This window comes from Pituophis catenifer, unplaced genomic scaffold (assembly GCF_029215685.1).
Source record: "Pituophis catenifer annectens isolate HBS135680 unplaced genomic scaffold, rPitCat1.0.hap2 SCAF_2, whole genome shotgun sequence".
Classification (NCBI taxonomy): domain Eukaryota; kingdom Metazoa; phylum Chordata; class Lepidosauria; order Squamata; family Colubridae; genus Pituophis; species Pituophis catenifer.
In genome coordinates, this window is record NW_027256882.1 from 87,582,354 (window position 1) to 87,600,373 (window position 18,020).

Consider the following 18,020-nt stretch of genomic DNA (forward strand, 5'->3'; position numbering starts at 1 on the left):
TTTGCAGAGTCCTGGTGAAACCATATCCATGCTGTTATAGGCTGTATAGTCTCTTTATTTAACAAAGAAACAAACATTCAGGGAAGAAAGGTTTGAATCATTATTAATATATGAATGCTCAAGCCTACCAGTTATTCAGGCAAGAAGAGCCAGATTCCACACTAGTGTTTCACTAGTGCAACTTTCAGATGTGTGGACTTAATTTCCCAGAATTCCCAAGCCATGATGCCGGCTGGGATCCACACATCTTATAGTTGCTGAGATTGAGAAATACTGGCTTGTAATGTTAAAATAGGTTATTCCAATTCATGCCGATGCATCTACTCCAAGGATAAGAGATGGCATTGTGAAAATGGGCACCCTATAGTAGAAATCTGTTTACATCCATTCTTCAATTATAGGAATTTTGAACACAATGAAGGTCTAATAGCTAAATTTGGCATATGGAATCTTTTTGAAATGATACTGAAATGGTGCAACCTCAGAAATAAGTTTGCCATTATATTGTCATTTTTCAGAACACCCCAAAACAGTATACTGTCACTTTTTAGAATAGAACTTTTCAACATCAATATATAATATGGTATGTACATGAGTGAAGGGGGAAAACATCTTTGAATGTTGGAAAAGGTTTCTGACAATAAGAGCAGTATGACAATGGAACCAGTAACTGAGAAAGATGTTATGCTCTCCTTCTCCTGGATATGACTTCATGGGGGAAGCTAGACAGCTGTCTATTGGGGTCACTTTATTTGGAGACGTATCTTGAAGGGTTGGATTAAATGGCCTTTTCCAGCTCTTATATCTGTATATGTTTGTGTGTTGGGGGCAGAGAAAAGAGAGAAAAAATAATCACCAAAGTAATGACAGGGTTCATCCAGATACAGCTGCAGATCCATCAAGGGAAAATGACCCCAGCTGCTACACCCTACACTCCTGCATGTGTTCAACAATGCCAGATCTCTGATTCTATTTGCTTAAGTATTTCTTTTTAGATTTTTATCCCACCATTTTTTTTTCTCATGTACAGGTAACAGTGGCAAACATGCCAATATTCCTTCCTCATCCTTTTTCTCTACATGCAGACATATCAAACACGATAGGCCCAGAGTTGTCCTGTGGGGCTGTCCTGGAGATAGCAAGGGACTGGCCTGTGCCACCCTGGCTTCAACCCATCCCATCCCATCCCACCCCACCCACACTCACCCAGTTGGCCACAATGACCAGGCCACACCCACTCCAGCCCCCCAAGGGCAAACAAAATCCTGATATGGCCCGCAATGGGATTGAGTTTGACATCCCTGCTCTACAACAACCCCATGAGGTGAGCTGGACTAAGAGAGATGGCTCAAAGTCACCCAGCCAGTTTTTCCATGCCTAAGGTAGGATTAGAACTCCCAGTCTCCTGGTTTCTAGGCCTATAGGTTAACCACTACACCAAACTGGCCCTTTTTTTTCTATTTTTAGTTGCACACTGTAAGGTGCAACTAAACTGTAACATTAAATGAAACTGAGATCCAGTGAAATTGTACATGTCCAGTGATGGTGTCATGGATATCTTTCTAGACCATTCTTGGATCTATAGTTTCATCTGGAAAGGGTTATTATGTGTGATTCAGGGGGAAAATGTTAACAGGTAACTGTAAAAAAAAAATCAACACACAATTGCCACAAGATGGCAGCAGAACACCAGATTGTGAAATATTTTCTCAATATTAAAATAAAAGACATAGTAGATGCTGAATAAATTACTATTCACAGATGCATTTTCTGTATTTACAACCTATGGATTCAGTGTAATGTATACTGCTACTTCTCTGAATTTAATAAAAGAGTTTTATGGGACCTTTTAGATTAACAAATATACTATATATCACAAGATTTCATGAACTACCACCAGTTCAACAAATGCTAAAATTCTACTATGTGCTATAATAAATTAAAGTGTGGAAAACTGTTGTTTTGATTTAACCGACAAGCACAGCTGCTTGTGTTAGTTCAATATGTAACATAATGTGTACATGAGTAGCGATGAAAAGATGCATAGGGTGTTTGAATGATAGAAGAAGTTTCTAACAATAAGAAACTTGACAGTGGAACCAGTTACTGAGAAAGAGGGTGGGGAACTGTAGGAAAGTATTTGAGTTAAAAATCATAGAGATGCTGAAACCCTCCATAGATTTGCTGCCTTTAATTTATTCTTTGGAAGTTTTAAATTTTGAAATTCCAAGCTAACAGAATCCCCATTATGAACACCTCAATTATCCAGTAGGAATTCTTTCCCATATACTTTACATGATATTTAAATACTTAATGTATATATATAAATATATATATATGCATATTCTTTCTAGCCAGGTTTTACCTACGTAAGCTAAGTATGTATATCTATATCTATATCTATCTATATCTATCTATATCTATATCTATCTATCTATCTATCTATATATATATATATATATATATATATATATATAATGTATTATATAAATACTTAATGTCTTATGTAGTATTTTGATTAAGCAAAGTATGCCATTTGAATTTTCTTACTGCCACAACCAAGTCACATTTCTCAATCACACTGTTTTAGTAATACTTGCTATATTACTAATAAAGGAGAATATTTGTAGCTCAGGGCTGACATTGGTGCTCTCTGAGCTTGCTTGTTTTCTCACAGACATTTCATTACCTAAACTAGGTAACATCATCATCATCACTAACACTAATGATGTGATCTAGTTTGGGTAATAAAACATCTGCAAAAAAATAAGTAAGCTCAGAGAGCACCAAGGACCCCTAGCTTGCTATATTATTTGTTCATTTAACATTTTGAATACTTATTGCATCAAATGCCCCAAGCCTTGGTTTATTCTAGCAAAATCAAGCAATCTTATTTTAGGGACATGAGAGTGATTTATAAATACCTCACTTTTTGTTTGTTGGCTCTTTGTTTCTGTTTCGTATTTTTAAATTCCTTTTTTAAAAAGAAAAACTGTAAATTTAAAGACAATTTGCTGTATATAATACAATGATTAACAATGTTAGCAGCTAATATGCTAATAATGCAGTAATATGCATTAAAGTGGCTGTCTAACGAAACAAACTTTAGCTTTAGGAAAATATGAAGAAAATCCTGTCCCCGAACTCAGATCTTCAGATATCAAACAGCAGCAAACCCTGCTAAGCCACACTGTGGTTTGTCTGTTCTTAACTTAGCATGTTAAGCAAATCTTGTTGATAAAACCACAAAACCATGATTTATGCCAACAGTATATTCAATAAAGCACAGTTAAACCCTGGTGGAAGAACATTTTGTTCTCTTCTGAAATTAAGAAAACTTGCATGGAAACAGAGAGGTAGCATAATAAGTGTAGTTTGATCCTGGGGCTGCCCGTGTCTGGAAAAAAATTAAGATGTCAACCTCATCACAATGCTAATTAGAGAACACAATTATGTCCTTCCACCCCACTGAACAACAAAACATCTCATTTCAGTCTTACAGACAGAGGCCATGGGGTTCATTTATGACTCAGTGTGTTGGGGAAAAATCAGAAATTGGGGAAATCATGTGCCAACACAGCCTCTGCTGCTTTTGAATTCTTAGTGGTGAAGAAATTAATCACTTCACCATACAATAATATCTAAGGCATGAACCCCCGGCACCTGCTTCATAATCCCCAAACCAGTAAAGAATTATGCTTTCCATGAAGGTTTATCATCCACAGGTTTATGCTGGGCAACTGGTACATCTTTATCATGCAAAGGACATTGTGATAGGAGGTTTCCTTATCTGAAGTTTCAGTCCCACCTAACAGGATACACCAGGGGTTGGTTCTATTTACCTTTACTACCGGTTTGCAATGGGAGTGTGTGTGCATGCTTGCTTCGCTCGCGTGTGCACACACATTTCTGCGCATGCACAGAAGCTTCTGCACATGTGCAGATCATCCTTTATGACATCCGGGGGGAGCCTCCCGCCGCTTTTACTACCAGTTCGGAAGAACCAGACAGAACTGGGAGCAACCCACCACTGATATACACCACTGTCTCCTTCTCTTAGTATGCATGACTCACTAATTACTCCATGCACTACTTTTTTTTCCCTTTCCCATAATATTATCCACTGTCTGATCTTATTGGTCTTTGAAACGATGGATCAGCAGTTCATCCTATAGATCCGTGGATGGCAGCAAAGAATTAGATTTTGTGCATTTTGCAGATGCCACCTAGTGGTCAACCAGAGCAGTGCAGCCACCAGAGAAGTTACATTGGCGAACTGGAGGCTGGGAAAGGAGTTCAGTGTGGGAGCTGAAAACTACTTTAAGAACATTGTTTGAAGAGAGCAAGAGAGGAGGTGAGGTTCCTGGAAGGAGCAGCCACATGGAAGAGAATTTCCTGCCTGGAAGGCTGCAGAAGTACTATAAAAGACAAGTCCTTTTGTTTACACTTTCAATTACAGGTAGTCCTCATTTAGCAGCTGCCTCATTTAGCGACCACAATGCCATGGTGGTGGAAAAATAACTTTGCAACCAATCCTCACATTTGCAACCTTCATAGGTTATAAAGCAAGGGAAAGCCAAAGTCAGATCATAAGTACAGTTGCAGTTTTACTTAGCAATCGTGTTATGACTAAGTTGCAGGTCCCAGTTGTGGTCACTAAACAAATATTACCTGCCTTTGCATCAAGTCAGGGTCAGGCTACTCAATTTCAAAACTTTCCATCTCCTAGGTCAACCAGTCCCATCAATCCTTTTAAAAAAGAAAATGCCACATAAATTGGGGTTCTGGTCTCCACACAGCTCAAAGAGGCTGGGGGGAAGGCAGAAAAACAGGACATGGTCAGGATGGAAAAGGATGGTTCAACAACTGGAACTACACTTTTGCTAACATAGATCACATCTCTTAAGGGCATCTTTCCCCAAGCACAGTCAGTGCACTCGCCTTCTGAATCCTCATCTCAGAGGCAGGATTGGATGAGAGCCTGACTTTCAGAGCAAAGCAATGGTGAAATGTAAAATTTGTTACTACCGGTTCTGTGGGTGTGGCTTGGTGGGGGGGTAATGTGACTGGGTGGGCGTGGTCAACTTTTTTTTTTTTTTTACTTTTAAAAGCATTTTTTCTACAACCTCTTCGGCTGAAGAGCTCTGTTCTCCAGCATACAGGGCAACAAAAGAAGACTATGTGACTACCGATAAAAAAAAAAGTTCAATCAGACCTTCTAACTTCGCAAGATCTTTTTTCCCCTGAGAAGTTGGAAGGTCTGGTTGCACTTTTTTAAAAAACTGGTAGTTGCGTGGTCTTCTTTTGTTGCCCTGCACACAGGAAAACAGAGCTGGAAAGCAGGTGAGGGAATTGTGGTTGCTCTGGGATGGGGAGGGAGTGAGGATTTTGCATTATGATGGCTCTGGGATGGGGTGGAAGTGAGGATTTTGCATTATCATTGTTCATAAATAAGTAGGAACCAGTAAAAGAGGAATGGAAAAATCCCTATCTGTAGATCAGCATTTTTCAGTCTTTGCAAATTTAAGATGGGTGAATTTCATGCTGCCTGGGGAATTCTGGGAATTGAAGTCCATGCACCTTAAAAGTTGCCAAAGTTGAGAAGCATGGGTCTATACTAGAGTTTAGGATTTTCCATTCCATTTAGAGTTTGGTGCAATTAAATAAATCAGCTGTGGTTTCCTTAACAAATAGTGATTAAAGCGATATGAACCATTACTGTACTTTTTCTGAGAAACTGAAATTAAAAGTTGATCTGGGGCTTTGTTGATTAGATATGAGATTATGGAAATAATGTAGACAAATGTTAATCTTAGAGTGAGAGTTTGATATATTTTTTACTTATATCTGTAACAAAGAAAGTTGGAAGTCATTTTTTCGGTTTTCCTTCTTTTGCTCCTTCTTTCTTACACTTTCACTCTTTTTCTTTCCTGAGCCTTTTCTTTTTTCAAACCTGTTTTTTATTTGTTTATCCCTTAGCTTTGTATTTTTTTGATGTATGCGGGACTCAGCCATTATAATTCTACATTCCTTATTTACAGAAATCATATCAAAATTTAGAATGAAATCCACTGCGAGCCATCTCATATAAGGCAGGCTCTGAGTCCCTCTAACCAAAAAGTGTTTATCGATAGAAGAGAATATTTGTAACTCAAGGCTGAACTGTGGGGTCCTTGGTGCTCTCTGAGCTGGATGGTTTTTTCCAAATGTTTCATTACCAAACTAAGTAATATCATCAGTACTAGAAGGGAGTGGAATTTGCTCTTATTTTCAAATACCAATGGCTTGCCCTGTCAGTGTTGATCAGTTGCTTCACAAAAGTGTTTTGATTGGTGCCAGGTCTACAGCCTCAGGCAGAGAAGGGCTATTCTGCACCCCTCCCTCAAATGTTCTTTAAAATATAGATTTTCCCAGCATTCCTTTAGGAATCTCCAACATGCAAATTGTGGTTACTTATCCTAAAATGAATCCTCTTTACCTGGAGCTTCAAAATTTGTTGTTTGCTGGAAAGGTGTGTAGCTATAAGTCAGTCTACTTTTAGTCTACATCTGACTTTGGGGACATTTCTTCATAACCAAACAAAAGTGCATTTTCTGTGCCGTTCACATCCCTTGCTCGCTGGATTTGGATGTCACCAAGCAAAGCCCACATTTTGTAATTAACCCCCGCAACCCATTTTGGCTGGCTGAGTGCTGCAGGAGACCGAGTGCTGTCACGCCCACCATGGCCATGCCCCTGGCCATGCTCCCGGTCATGCCCCCTGGCCATAGCCACCTACCCCAGCCACACCCCTGGCCCCCCGAGGTCAAACACAACCCTGATGCGGCCTCCAATGAAATTGACACTCTGATCTAGGGTGTTGGCTATTCCTGCCAGCTTAGAATCATCTGCAAATTTGGTAAGTTTCCCTTCTATTCCCTCATCTAAATCATTTATGAAGATATTGAAGAGTACTGGGCCTAAGACGGAACCTTGTAGTACCCCACTGCTTACTTCCCTCCATGTAGAGAGAAACAGTGGCATGAATGTCTGTCCTCTGGAAATGGTTAGCAGGTGTACTTGTGCCAGGCAGGCGTGCTCTGTGGATTTACCCTTCAATAATAATTTTGTAAAGGGCCATTATTAAGAAGATCATTGCATTTGGCTATATTCCCAATAAACTCAGGCATGGTTTGCTTCACTATGCTTTGCTGAATAAACTATGATTGGTTGTATTCAACATTCCATTAAACCATCGTCTATAGTCTGCCAATCCATGTACATGTAAGTCAATTATATATAGAACAGCTAGAGCACAAATTAACTATATTATGACCTACAATGATAATAAACAGAGCCATAATCTACACATTCCACAAAACTCTTTTCCATTATGTGCTCTTTTTTCTTTCCCACAACCTATGACTACTACTGTATTTTTTGGAGTATAAGATGCACCTTAGTTTTTGGTGAGGAAAATAAGAAAAAAGCTGATTGGTGGGTGGATCGGCCTCCCGGAATACCCCCAAGCAGCTATTCCCAGAGGTGAATTTTAGCAAGAGGTTCGTTGGTTGTGAGCTCTCTGCCTTCCTTTTTTTTCTGCCTCTTAAACTTTTTTTTCTGCCTCTGAAAGCCTCTGAAACAGAGTTTCAGATAAAAAGGCTTTTTTTCTGAAGCTATTGGTATGTAGATTAACATCTTCCGATCTGTTGGTTATTGTGTCATTATCCAGATTTGTTAGCATAGTTTGGTTAGAACCTTTACTGATTCTTCTTCTGTTGCTTGCCTTTCTGAGGCTTTTTTTAAAAAGCTTCTTTCAGAGGCTTCTTTCAGCCTCTGAAATCTCTGTTTGCGAGGCTGGGTGAGGCTACATTCAGGGTATAGGACGCACCCAGATTTTCACTCTCTTTTTTGGGGTTGAAAAGGTGCGTCTTATACTCTGAAAAATATGCTATATATATATAGATATATCAAAAGGACAACACTCCAGGTCAAGTGGACTTCAGTCCATACCAAGATATGCCAGGGGGTAGGATAAAGTACTTTGAATGTTGCTGGACACTGCTGGAAAATTTAATTCACCAACATCTGGAGAACATTAGGTTTCCATTTTTGTCTTCTGTAACAAAACATTTTTTTTTAATGTCATAACATTCTGGTTAGGGTAAAACCACAGTTGAATAATGTACACCGAGGCTCCTCAGAGAAATGTGAAAGAACTTCAAGAAAAAGTTTCCTGTTTGGTTGGTTGGTTTTTGTGCGTGCATGTAAGCACATGTATGCTATCTGCTGGGAGGCCAATTCTTCCCACTTACTATTATTGCTAATCAGTTCCACATCTGAAAAAGAACATGTAAGTATTTGTGCCGAGGAAGCAGTGATTACCTTTATAGTTCATATTGTTTTAGGCACATATCATTCATATCGTTTTAGGCACATTTCCCTATCAAATATTACTTACTATATCAAATTAATTAACAGGACACAAAGTACAAATTATTTCTATACAGACACATACTGGTGTATATAGATAGATAGATAGATAGATAGATAGATAGATAGATAGATAGATAGATAGATAGATAGACAGATTTATGTATATATATATAGATATATGTATATATATGTTTGTGTGTGTGTGTGTGTGTGTATATATATATTATATGTGTGTTTTCTGAGGTTTTTGCGGGTTTTACTGAACTAGGGCTACAAAAAAATCTTGGTTTACGTAGGAAGAACCTGGCTAAAGAGAAATACATGCATACATACATACATACATACATACATACATACATACATACATATCAGCATTAATAATAACGCAAATAAAGACGACAAGAAGAAAAAGCCATGAACATTGTAAACAGAATAATTCCCTTCAAATTCACGTTGTTTACTTGCCCTTTTGTAAAACAATCACACTAATTCAGTTGTTGGCAAATGATAAATATCAACAATCCGTCATGACAAATTATTTCCTTTTCAAATCTGACAGTATTTGCCTAGTGACTTAGTACAGTTGTCCCACATCAAGCACTTGCCATATGGAGCCAGAATCAAGTTTATACTTTGGTTGTTGACACAGTTCTGTACTAGGCTGTGCCGGGGTGGAAAAGGAAGAACAACGAAAAGAAAAGACTGCTTATCTCCTTCTTGGACTTGGAGGCTACATCCTACTAAGAATAGTTAAACAAAGTGTGTTTTTAAGGAAGCAAAGGCTAAAAGGAGACACGATAGATAGCAAATATTTTAGGGGCTGCCACAGACAAACTTTACTCTACAACAAAGGCACTGAGTAGAAACTTAACAGAGAGAAATCCAAACTTGAACCAAGGAGGAATTTCCTGACAGTGAGAGCCATTAAATAGCCTGAAGCTGTGGGTCTCCATCCATGGAGGCTTTTAGGAAAAGTCTGGACAGATATTAATCTGGGAAAGTATGAGGATTCCTGTCCTGGGCAGGAGGTTGGATTAAGAGACCTCCCAAGTCCCTTCCAACCCTAGAATTGTCCCCTTGTTGTTTTCTCAATTAATATTAGCATGACCCAGTGGTGTGTTGCCCCCAGTTTGGGCCGGTTCGCAAGAACTGGTAGTAAAACCGGTGGGAGCAGGGGTGAAATGCTCCCGGTTCGGACGGGATCACCAGATCGGAGAACCGGTAGCAAAAATCCTTGCACACACACACACACACACACCATGCCCAGCTGAGCCACACGATCATCAGAGGCTTTTTTTAAAATTACTTTTAAAAGCATTTTTTCTACAACCTCTTCCGACGAAAAAAATGCTTTTAAAAGTTAAAAAAAAAAAGCCTCTGATGATCGCGCAGCTCAGCTAGGATTGTCAGAGGCTTTTCAAAGCATTTTTTTCTGCAACCTCTTGGCCGAAGAGGTGGTAAAAAAATGCTTTGAAATGTCTCTGACGATCCCAGCTGAGTTGCCTGATCGGCAGAGGCTTTTCAAAGCATTAGAAAAAATGCTTTGAAAAGTTAAAAAAAAAAAAGTTGGCCATGCCCACCCGTCACATTACCCCCCAAGCCACGCCCACAGAACCGGTAGTAACAAATTTTACATTCCACCCCTGGGTGGGAGGCTCCGCCCACTGACCCGGACGTCATCATAAGTGATCTGCACATGCACAGAAGAGCGTGCGGACACGATGCGAACCAATAGTAAAGGTAAGTAGAGCCCACCCCTGGCATGACCAGCTGTAACAGGTAGAAAGGCAGTTTAGGTTGCCCTAAACAAGGTGTTGACAGTTTTCAGGCTACCAGACTTAGCCTTGAGTTCCACTATAGAAATGAATGGTATCCAAAGCAGGAAGCACTTCTGTAAGTGTATAATAAGTAGCAGGCTCCAGGAAAAGTCAGTCTGGTGTAGTGATTTAAGTACTAGGCCAGAAACTGGGAGATTGTGAGTTCGAGGCCCTCCCTTAGGCAGGAAGCCAGTTGGCTGACCTTAAGCCAGTCAATTTCTCTGAGTCTTAGGAAACAGGCAATGGCAAACCACTTCTGAAAAACCTTGCCAAGAAAACTTCAGAGAGCTGTGTGCAGGCTGTCTCCACTGACTCAAAGGTACACACACAAAAATACTTCTAGGAAGCATTCAATTACAGTCTTGACTGGAAATTGAGACAAGGGAATCTCCGAGGGTGCATTGCCTAGGAATTTCAAAACATAACTCATATGGGAAAAAAAAAACCCTGTTTCTGGTTTTCTTCATTTAGGTTCCCCTCACACATATATGCTAGTCATTCCCGACTCTAGGGGGCGATGCTCATCTCCGTTTCAAAGCCGAAGAGCCAGCGCTGTCGGAAGACGTCTTTGTGGTCATGTGGCCAGCATGACTAAATGCCAAAGGCGCAAGGAATGCTGTTACCTTCCCACCAAAGGTGGTCCCTATTTTTCTACTTGCATTTTTTACATGCTTTCGAACTGCTAGGTTGGCAGAAGCTGGGACAAAAAACAGGAGCTCACCCCATTATGCGGCACTAGGGATTCGAACCGCTGAACTGCCGACCTTTCAGTCGACAAGCTCAGCATCTTAGCCACTGAGCCACCATGTCCTTTCTTCATTTACAGCAGCCTTATTGCACTCCTGCTGATGCTTCCTTCAAATAAGATGCAATTAGACATCACTGTCAATCTGCAAATCATTCAGTCAGATTTACCACGAGATTCAGATCATTTTCACTTCACTTCCTGATCATTTTGAGCTTCATGGTCTGTTCTTACTTAATAATCTTAATGGACTTCTGTTATCGGAGATGAACTGCAGAATTGTTTCAGCTTCTCTTACTGCTCATCTTAACCACAAGGGAAGAAGAACATTAGTTGTTCAACACAGACAGTGAGAAATCCTGCCCTGTCATCTTTTTCCACCCAGGACCTTTAGCTGCATCACCATACTCTTTCGATGGGGTAAGAATACCCTTGCTGACCCAACTTGCTAACAAAAATGTACAGCACAAGGGGAGGAGGAAATAAATTTTGAGGACATTGAAGACAGATGAAATTTTAGGACCCTTCCAAAACAGCATGTGAAATGGAATAAAATATACACAGTTAGGTTCTGTCACCAATTAAGCAGGAAAACCTGATTATTTTCTGGAATTGGTGAAAATGCTGGACAGGAAATCAAGCTAAGTGTCGCATCTTAGTTACCTGGGTGTTCTCGTACTCATCTGAACAGCAAGGGGAGAAAAATTGCCTTACTCCCTCCGCCTAGGAAGAGTATGCTAGATTTGGGGCTAGAGTCTAGAAACAGCGAGAGATGCAAGATTAAATAGCTTGTTTTCGCCAACTCTCAATTCCAGGAAGCCGGTAGAAATTAGAGCCTCGATATAAATCTCCAGAGAAGTTTCTGAGAGAGAGAGAGGCTGTATAGCTTGTGCCTAAAGGGAAGAGGGGGGGGGCGTGCCCAGAGTCCGAAGCAATCCCAGCTCCTTAATACTTTAAAGCACGTTCTTCTGCTGACGTCAGCATCGTACTTCGGGCGAAAGACGGCGGGACCTCGAGTTGCTGCTGAAGCGTCTTGAGAAAGAGATCCCGCTCGCAGCCTTAGCGGGTCCGAGTTACCGTCGGAGGAAAGCAATGGACTTCTAAGCAAAAGCCAGACACTTTAAACCAGGTTGTCCCAAGCTGCCTCCAGCAAAAGAGACGCGGTGCAATGGGGACAGCCTGGGAATTTTTGGAGGCGGCAAGTGGAGGGGAGGAGGAAGAGGAGGGGAAATTGCCTTGGCCCCGCCCGGCGGGTTAGATCTCCGCCCGATTCCGTCCCGATTCTGCCTTCTTCCCTAGGAGCCTCCCGGTCAAGTATCTGCCGAGCGCTGAACTCCTCGATTCCGCGTCGACGGGTGAGTCCTCGGGCGAGGGAGTGCTGGAGGGGAGGTGGGGGGAGGCTGTCGGGGGTCGAGGCTGGCTATAGAGGCCAGCGCTTGTTAGTTCTCCACTCGCCTCTTCGAGACGCGGCTGGTTTTCTCTTCTGGAACCCCGGCCTTAAAAAACTGTAAAACTTCTTTTCAAGAATGAGAAAGTGCCTTTCCAATGAAAAGCCTATCGCTTTCTTCGATTTACCGATTTTCTTTGATGAGGAGAAAGAAGTGGGATGGGGGAACACGGATAGAATCGAAGGAGGACGGCACTTGAACACTCCCTCCGCTTTCCTCTCTATCCTAGACCAGGTGGCCGCACAGAAAGATTCACAAAAATACCTTAACCTGGTGAAGTTAAAGAAGGTAACTTCTCAGAGAGAAAATCTCAACAGCCAGATGCGTGTTCATGGGCCACACTGTTGGCTGATGATTTTAGGGTCCACAAAAGGTGTAAAAAAAAAAAAACTAAATTCAGTTTCTATTTGTATAATCAGAACTCTAGAGAAGTGCCAGGTATAACAATAACCCCCAAACTCCCAATGACTTGCAACTGTATATTTATTTTCCTAATAAGAACATTCTGCTCAACCAACTAGCTTGTTATTTAAAAAACAAAATGCTTGGGATACCCATAGAGTAAGCTATAAGACACAACTACAGTTAACCCAACTCTGCCTGTAAAACAGATTCTTACACTGAGCAATGAATTGTTAGTCCTTTACTTAAACCATTCATTTTCCTTTGTCAAAGGAATACAAGACTCTTTTCTGCTTTGATATAAATGTCTTATCTCAAACTATCTCCAGGCAGGTTGTACAGCCTAGATTACTTTATGTATTATGATATTTATGTATTTATGATTATCAACACAGGTTGCCTAGAGGGGATTGGAACCAACCTAAAAATAAGAGATGATAGGAAATGCAAACTTACCTAGAGTGCAGTTCCTTTTCCAACATCGGCAGTGCTTCTGCCTGCATGACTGCTTACTGATAACCTACATCTACAGTACATAAATCTTGCACAAGAGCGGTGAGCCTTTAGGTGTAAAATCAAAAAATCCTCTATGAAAAAAAAACTTTAGTTATGGGTTCCTTTGTGGTTTGAACCTTCAGCCATATAATGATAACTGGGGGAAAATTATTTGAAAGGCTCAGGAAAAAGGGGACTAGAGACTAAAACATATGAAGAACAGTTACATGAACTGGGCATGGCTAGTCTAGCAAAGAGGAAGACCAGGGGAGACATGATAGCAGTGTTCCAATACTTGAGGGTTTGTAACAGAGAGGAGGGGAGTAAAACTGCTTTCCAAAGCACCTGAAGGCTAGACAAGGAATAATGGATGGAAACTGATCAAGGAGAGATTCAACCTAGAAATAAGGAGAAATTTTCTGACAGTGAGAACAATCAACCAATGGAACAGAAGTTGCCTTCAGAAGTTGTGGGAGCTTCATCACTGGAAGCTTTCAAGAAGAGACTGGACTGCCATCTGTCAGAAATGGTGTAGGGTCTCCTGCTTGAGCGGGGGTTGGACTAAATGACCTACAAGTTCCCCTCCAACTCTGTTATTTTGTTATTCTGTTAAAAGGAAAGACAAATGTCATATTTTTCCCTGCAGCATCATTCATCCATGTTCTCTCTCTCTCTTTTCAGCTGTAATGCAATGGTAGAGTATTCTGGATGGATTGCTGAGCCACATAGAACAGAAAAGCTGAGGTAGCTTCTGATAACAGGATTCTGCTTTACTCCTACCTCCTTAGTATGGGCATATCATTTCTTGTTTGCTTCATTCTTGGACTGTTGCCTATAAGAATCACTGGGAAGACCTGGAAATGCCAACATATCTCCTATAACTTGACCCGAGATTATACAGTAAAATATGACTTCCCTACATTCAGAGCTACGTCTGCAATCCAGAATATGGTTACCTATGAGCCTGGTAATGTTATTTTTGTTGCAGTTCAGAATAAGATTTACACATTGAACTCAGAACTGAAAATTCTGTCTACTCTAGTGACTGGGCCCTGGGGGAGTACCGAGTGCGAGATCTGTGCTCTCTGTCCAGTGAAAGGGCCAGTGGATTTTCAAAACACAGATAACAAAGTTTTGGTGATGGATCCTGTTGAACCTTGGCTTTACAGTTGTGGAAGTTCTCAACATGGCATCTGTTTCCAGCATAGGATTGAGATACAGGGTGACATTGTTTTGCTTGGGGAAACCTCCTGCTTGTATTCGCCTGAGCAGAACAGGCCTTCTGAGTGTCCAGACTGTGTGGCCAGTCCCTTAGGCACAAGAGTTGTAGTTGTTGATATGCGATCTGCTTCATACTTTTATATTGGATCTACCATCAACACAACCATAGCAGACACATACAGCCCCAAATCAGTGTCAATACGTAGACCAAAGAGTACTTTGGATGGGTTTGCTTATCCTTTCCACTCCTTAACTGTGCTGCCGGAGTATCAAGACACATACTCTATTCACTATGTGTATTCCTTTCAATACCAGAAGTTTGTCTATTTTTTGACAGTCCAAAGGGAAGATCCTATTTCCAATTCATACCACACTAGGATAGTGCGACTTAGCACTGAAGAGACTGAGGTTCACAGGTACCGAGAGCTGAACTTGGATTGTCGCATTCAATCTAAGCGGAAGAGGAGCCTGAGCATAATGCCTAAAGATGTAGTTTTTAATGTCTTGCAGGCAGCTCATGCTACCAATCCTGGTTCCATGTTGGCTCAAGCAATCGGTACCAGTGAAAGAGAACTGGTTCTCTTTGGTGTGTTTGCTGAAAGCCATCGGGACAGCAAAGTGCCTCAGAAGTACTCGGGCGTTTGTGCTTTTCCTCTGCATATGATCAATAAAGCTATTGAAACAGGGATGACGAAGTGCTGCAGTTTGGACGTTCATGACAAGATGCTTCGAGGACTAACGTTTTATCAACACATGGAGTACTGCCCACATAATGTGAGTCCTCATCAAGAGTTTTCTGCTTTCATATATACTGTATATTATATAGATTTCTTAGGGGTAGTGAGATAGCTATTTTAGTAGAGTTATTACAATTTAAAAAAAACAAAAAACCAAATATGCCAAATTTTTATAAATAAAAATTGTGCTGTTTTGTTTTATGTTTTATTAGATTTATTTATAGATTTATATTAGATTTTGGTGCTGTTGGTACCAAAACTTCAGTACAAATATCAGAGAGGCAGCAGAGGGATTAATTGAGCATTAGTAGTACAGGTGAGTTTAGTTTTGAACTCTAGTACAAATCTCATCTTGGTCTGTCACAACACACTTCTGAAATGACATAATTTGACCTTATGTACAGTCCAAAATAACCTTTTTGTTGATCCCTCTTTATTTGGGTAACATTTGCAAATCATGACATTGAAAGCTACACATTACCTATAGTTCAATGTTAGTTACCAGATTGCTAAAAATTTGTTGCTCCCCACTTGGTGCTTTCCAGATATGATTGGCTGGAAATTCTGAAATTTTAGTCTATTTGTGTAATTATGACAATGTCACAATCAAAGAGAATAGTCCTATAATTATAGGGGGGAAAAGGGAGAACTTGATCTTGAGTTGCCGATCATAGCAGTATCCTCAATGAAGTATACTTCTCATTTTTTTTGAGTGTACCCTTGTAAGCTAAGGCTATGAGTGCCACTGTATCAAACCTTTCCTAAATAGCCTCTTCTAAATTAAAGTATTTAATTTTCAGTAAAAAAAACAAAAAACCCCAACTTCCCTCTTATGTTAGTTTTCCACAAAGTATTCCAAGGGGTCTATATTAATGCAGTAATTTCATGGCCTCTACTCAAGGAATTATATGCCAAGATAAATTTGTTTTATTGTCCTTTATTTTAAATGTCTTACAGATAGTTATAATTTTGCTGAGAGATTAATGATTACTGGAAATTGTTAAGATACATTGGGAGCCCTTATGTGAACATATGATAATGTTACTTTTAGACCAGAGATGGCGAACCTTTTCGGCACTAAGTGCCCAAACTGGAAAGTATGTTTGAGCTTGTGCGTGCCTGAGCGCCAGAAACCGAAGACCAGCTGGCTGGTGCACATGTGCGTGCCGGAAACCAGAAGAGCAGCTGGCGATGGCACGCGTGCCCACAGAGAAGGCCCTGCGTGCCCCCTCTGGCATGCGTGACATAGGTTCACCATCACGGTTCTAGACCAAAGGAAGATTTATAATTTCATAAATGCAATTTCTGCTCATCTTTCATCAGGAAAGGAGAGTCATTCAAACATGTGCATAAATGAATGGAAGATGAGTTGCTACTGACACAATAATAAAATATGAAAGAACATGTTAAATTTTTATAGAAAGGGGATAATACTGTAATTATATAGCTTGTGGAGTTACTTTATTTTCAGGCTGCTATTATAAAGAAGATATATTGTTAGATGGGTGATTATATAAATCATTTAGATAATAGGTGATCTTTTTACAAGTCTTTGAATTTCTTTTCCATTAATTGGGATTCTTTCCATGCTCTGTGTTCTGTGCATCCAGTATATCTGTCTCATCTTTTAGTGCCTGCCGCATTTTCATGACACCTTGGCAAAATGTAGACTCATGTTTCTTTCAGAAAAGATCAGTAACATTGATGTTAGTTGGTAGTAAATGCATGTCTGGCAATAGTGTTATCCCTTCTGTAAAACATTAATACATATGGAGATAAAATTATTAATTCAGTGGTAGCTGATAGCTGGTATCTGGAATCCAGGTCCACACCTATTTCTATCCCAGTAGGTAGTGAGAAAATTGATGGCTCTTGTGCAATCTTTCCTTCCCGACTTTTGCTATACATTGTTGGCTATATACTTCTACTTCTACTTTGGGTTCTTTGATTTAACAGAGAGATGGGGAGAACAGAAATTTTAAAAGGCACATTTGCTACTTTCTCCCCGGTATTCAACGTATGCTGCAATTTTCTTTGGCACCAGAAATAGGCTTAAGGGCAAATATGAAAGTAATGGCAGCCCAAAGACGAAAGCCGATTCACACACCACTTCTGGCATCTTTTCCTTTTCCACAAAAACAATCTGTTGGTGGGTACTATGGGAATAGTGATTGACCTAAGAAGTCAGGGATCTTGGCTGTTCTGTTTTCCCATTTCCAAAAGTCCAAGTAAAATGAGACAATTATATAAAGAGCCAGAAGGGAAATCTGTCCAGGTTGTGATTTACTTTCTGCCCAAATTTGAGCCTTCTGTTGAGTGAAGAAAGTAGCTACCAGGAACATGTAAACTGAGTCTGCGCAGAGCAGGGAAAATAAATATTTTTTAAAGTTGGGTTTTGATAAATACTTTTAACATACTTTTAACAATTTTATACAATTTCAACTTTTATTTATTTTTTTGCCTTTCTGTGCTTTTTGGATAAAACTCTGTTAAAGTAATAGGGATAAATAAATAAGAAATTAGCATTCCAATTATACTATTTAAACAAACCCAGAGAGGAAAAGCAAACATTTTACTCCATCAAGAATTCTAAATATTTAAATCAGTTTTTTGGATGACTATATGATCCAAGATTCATGGCTTTTATAAATTACCACAATAGCAAATTGGAAAACAAAAAGAGATTAGTCCATTATTTTCCAACTAACTTTGGCTTTTAAAAATATGCTTTAAATGTGCT

At 40.0% G+C, this 18,020-nt stretch overlaps 1 protein-coding gene across 1 annotated transcript in view; it reads left to right on the top strand.

Moving 5' to 3' along the window:
* The first annotated feature begins 14,078 nt into the window (after nt 1-14,078).
* MST1R (macrophage stimulating 1 receptor) overlaps nt 14,079-18,020 on the top strand; it is a 55,355-nt gene continuing 51,413 nt past the window's right edge. Inside the window, exon 1 of the mRNA XM_070933746.1 lies at nt 14,079-15,317. Within this exon, the coding sequence (XP_070789847.1) occupies nt 14,112-15,317 (1,206 nt within the window). The 5' untranslated portion in view covers nt 14,079-14,111. The remainder of the gene's footprint in view (nt 15,318-18,020) is intronic.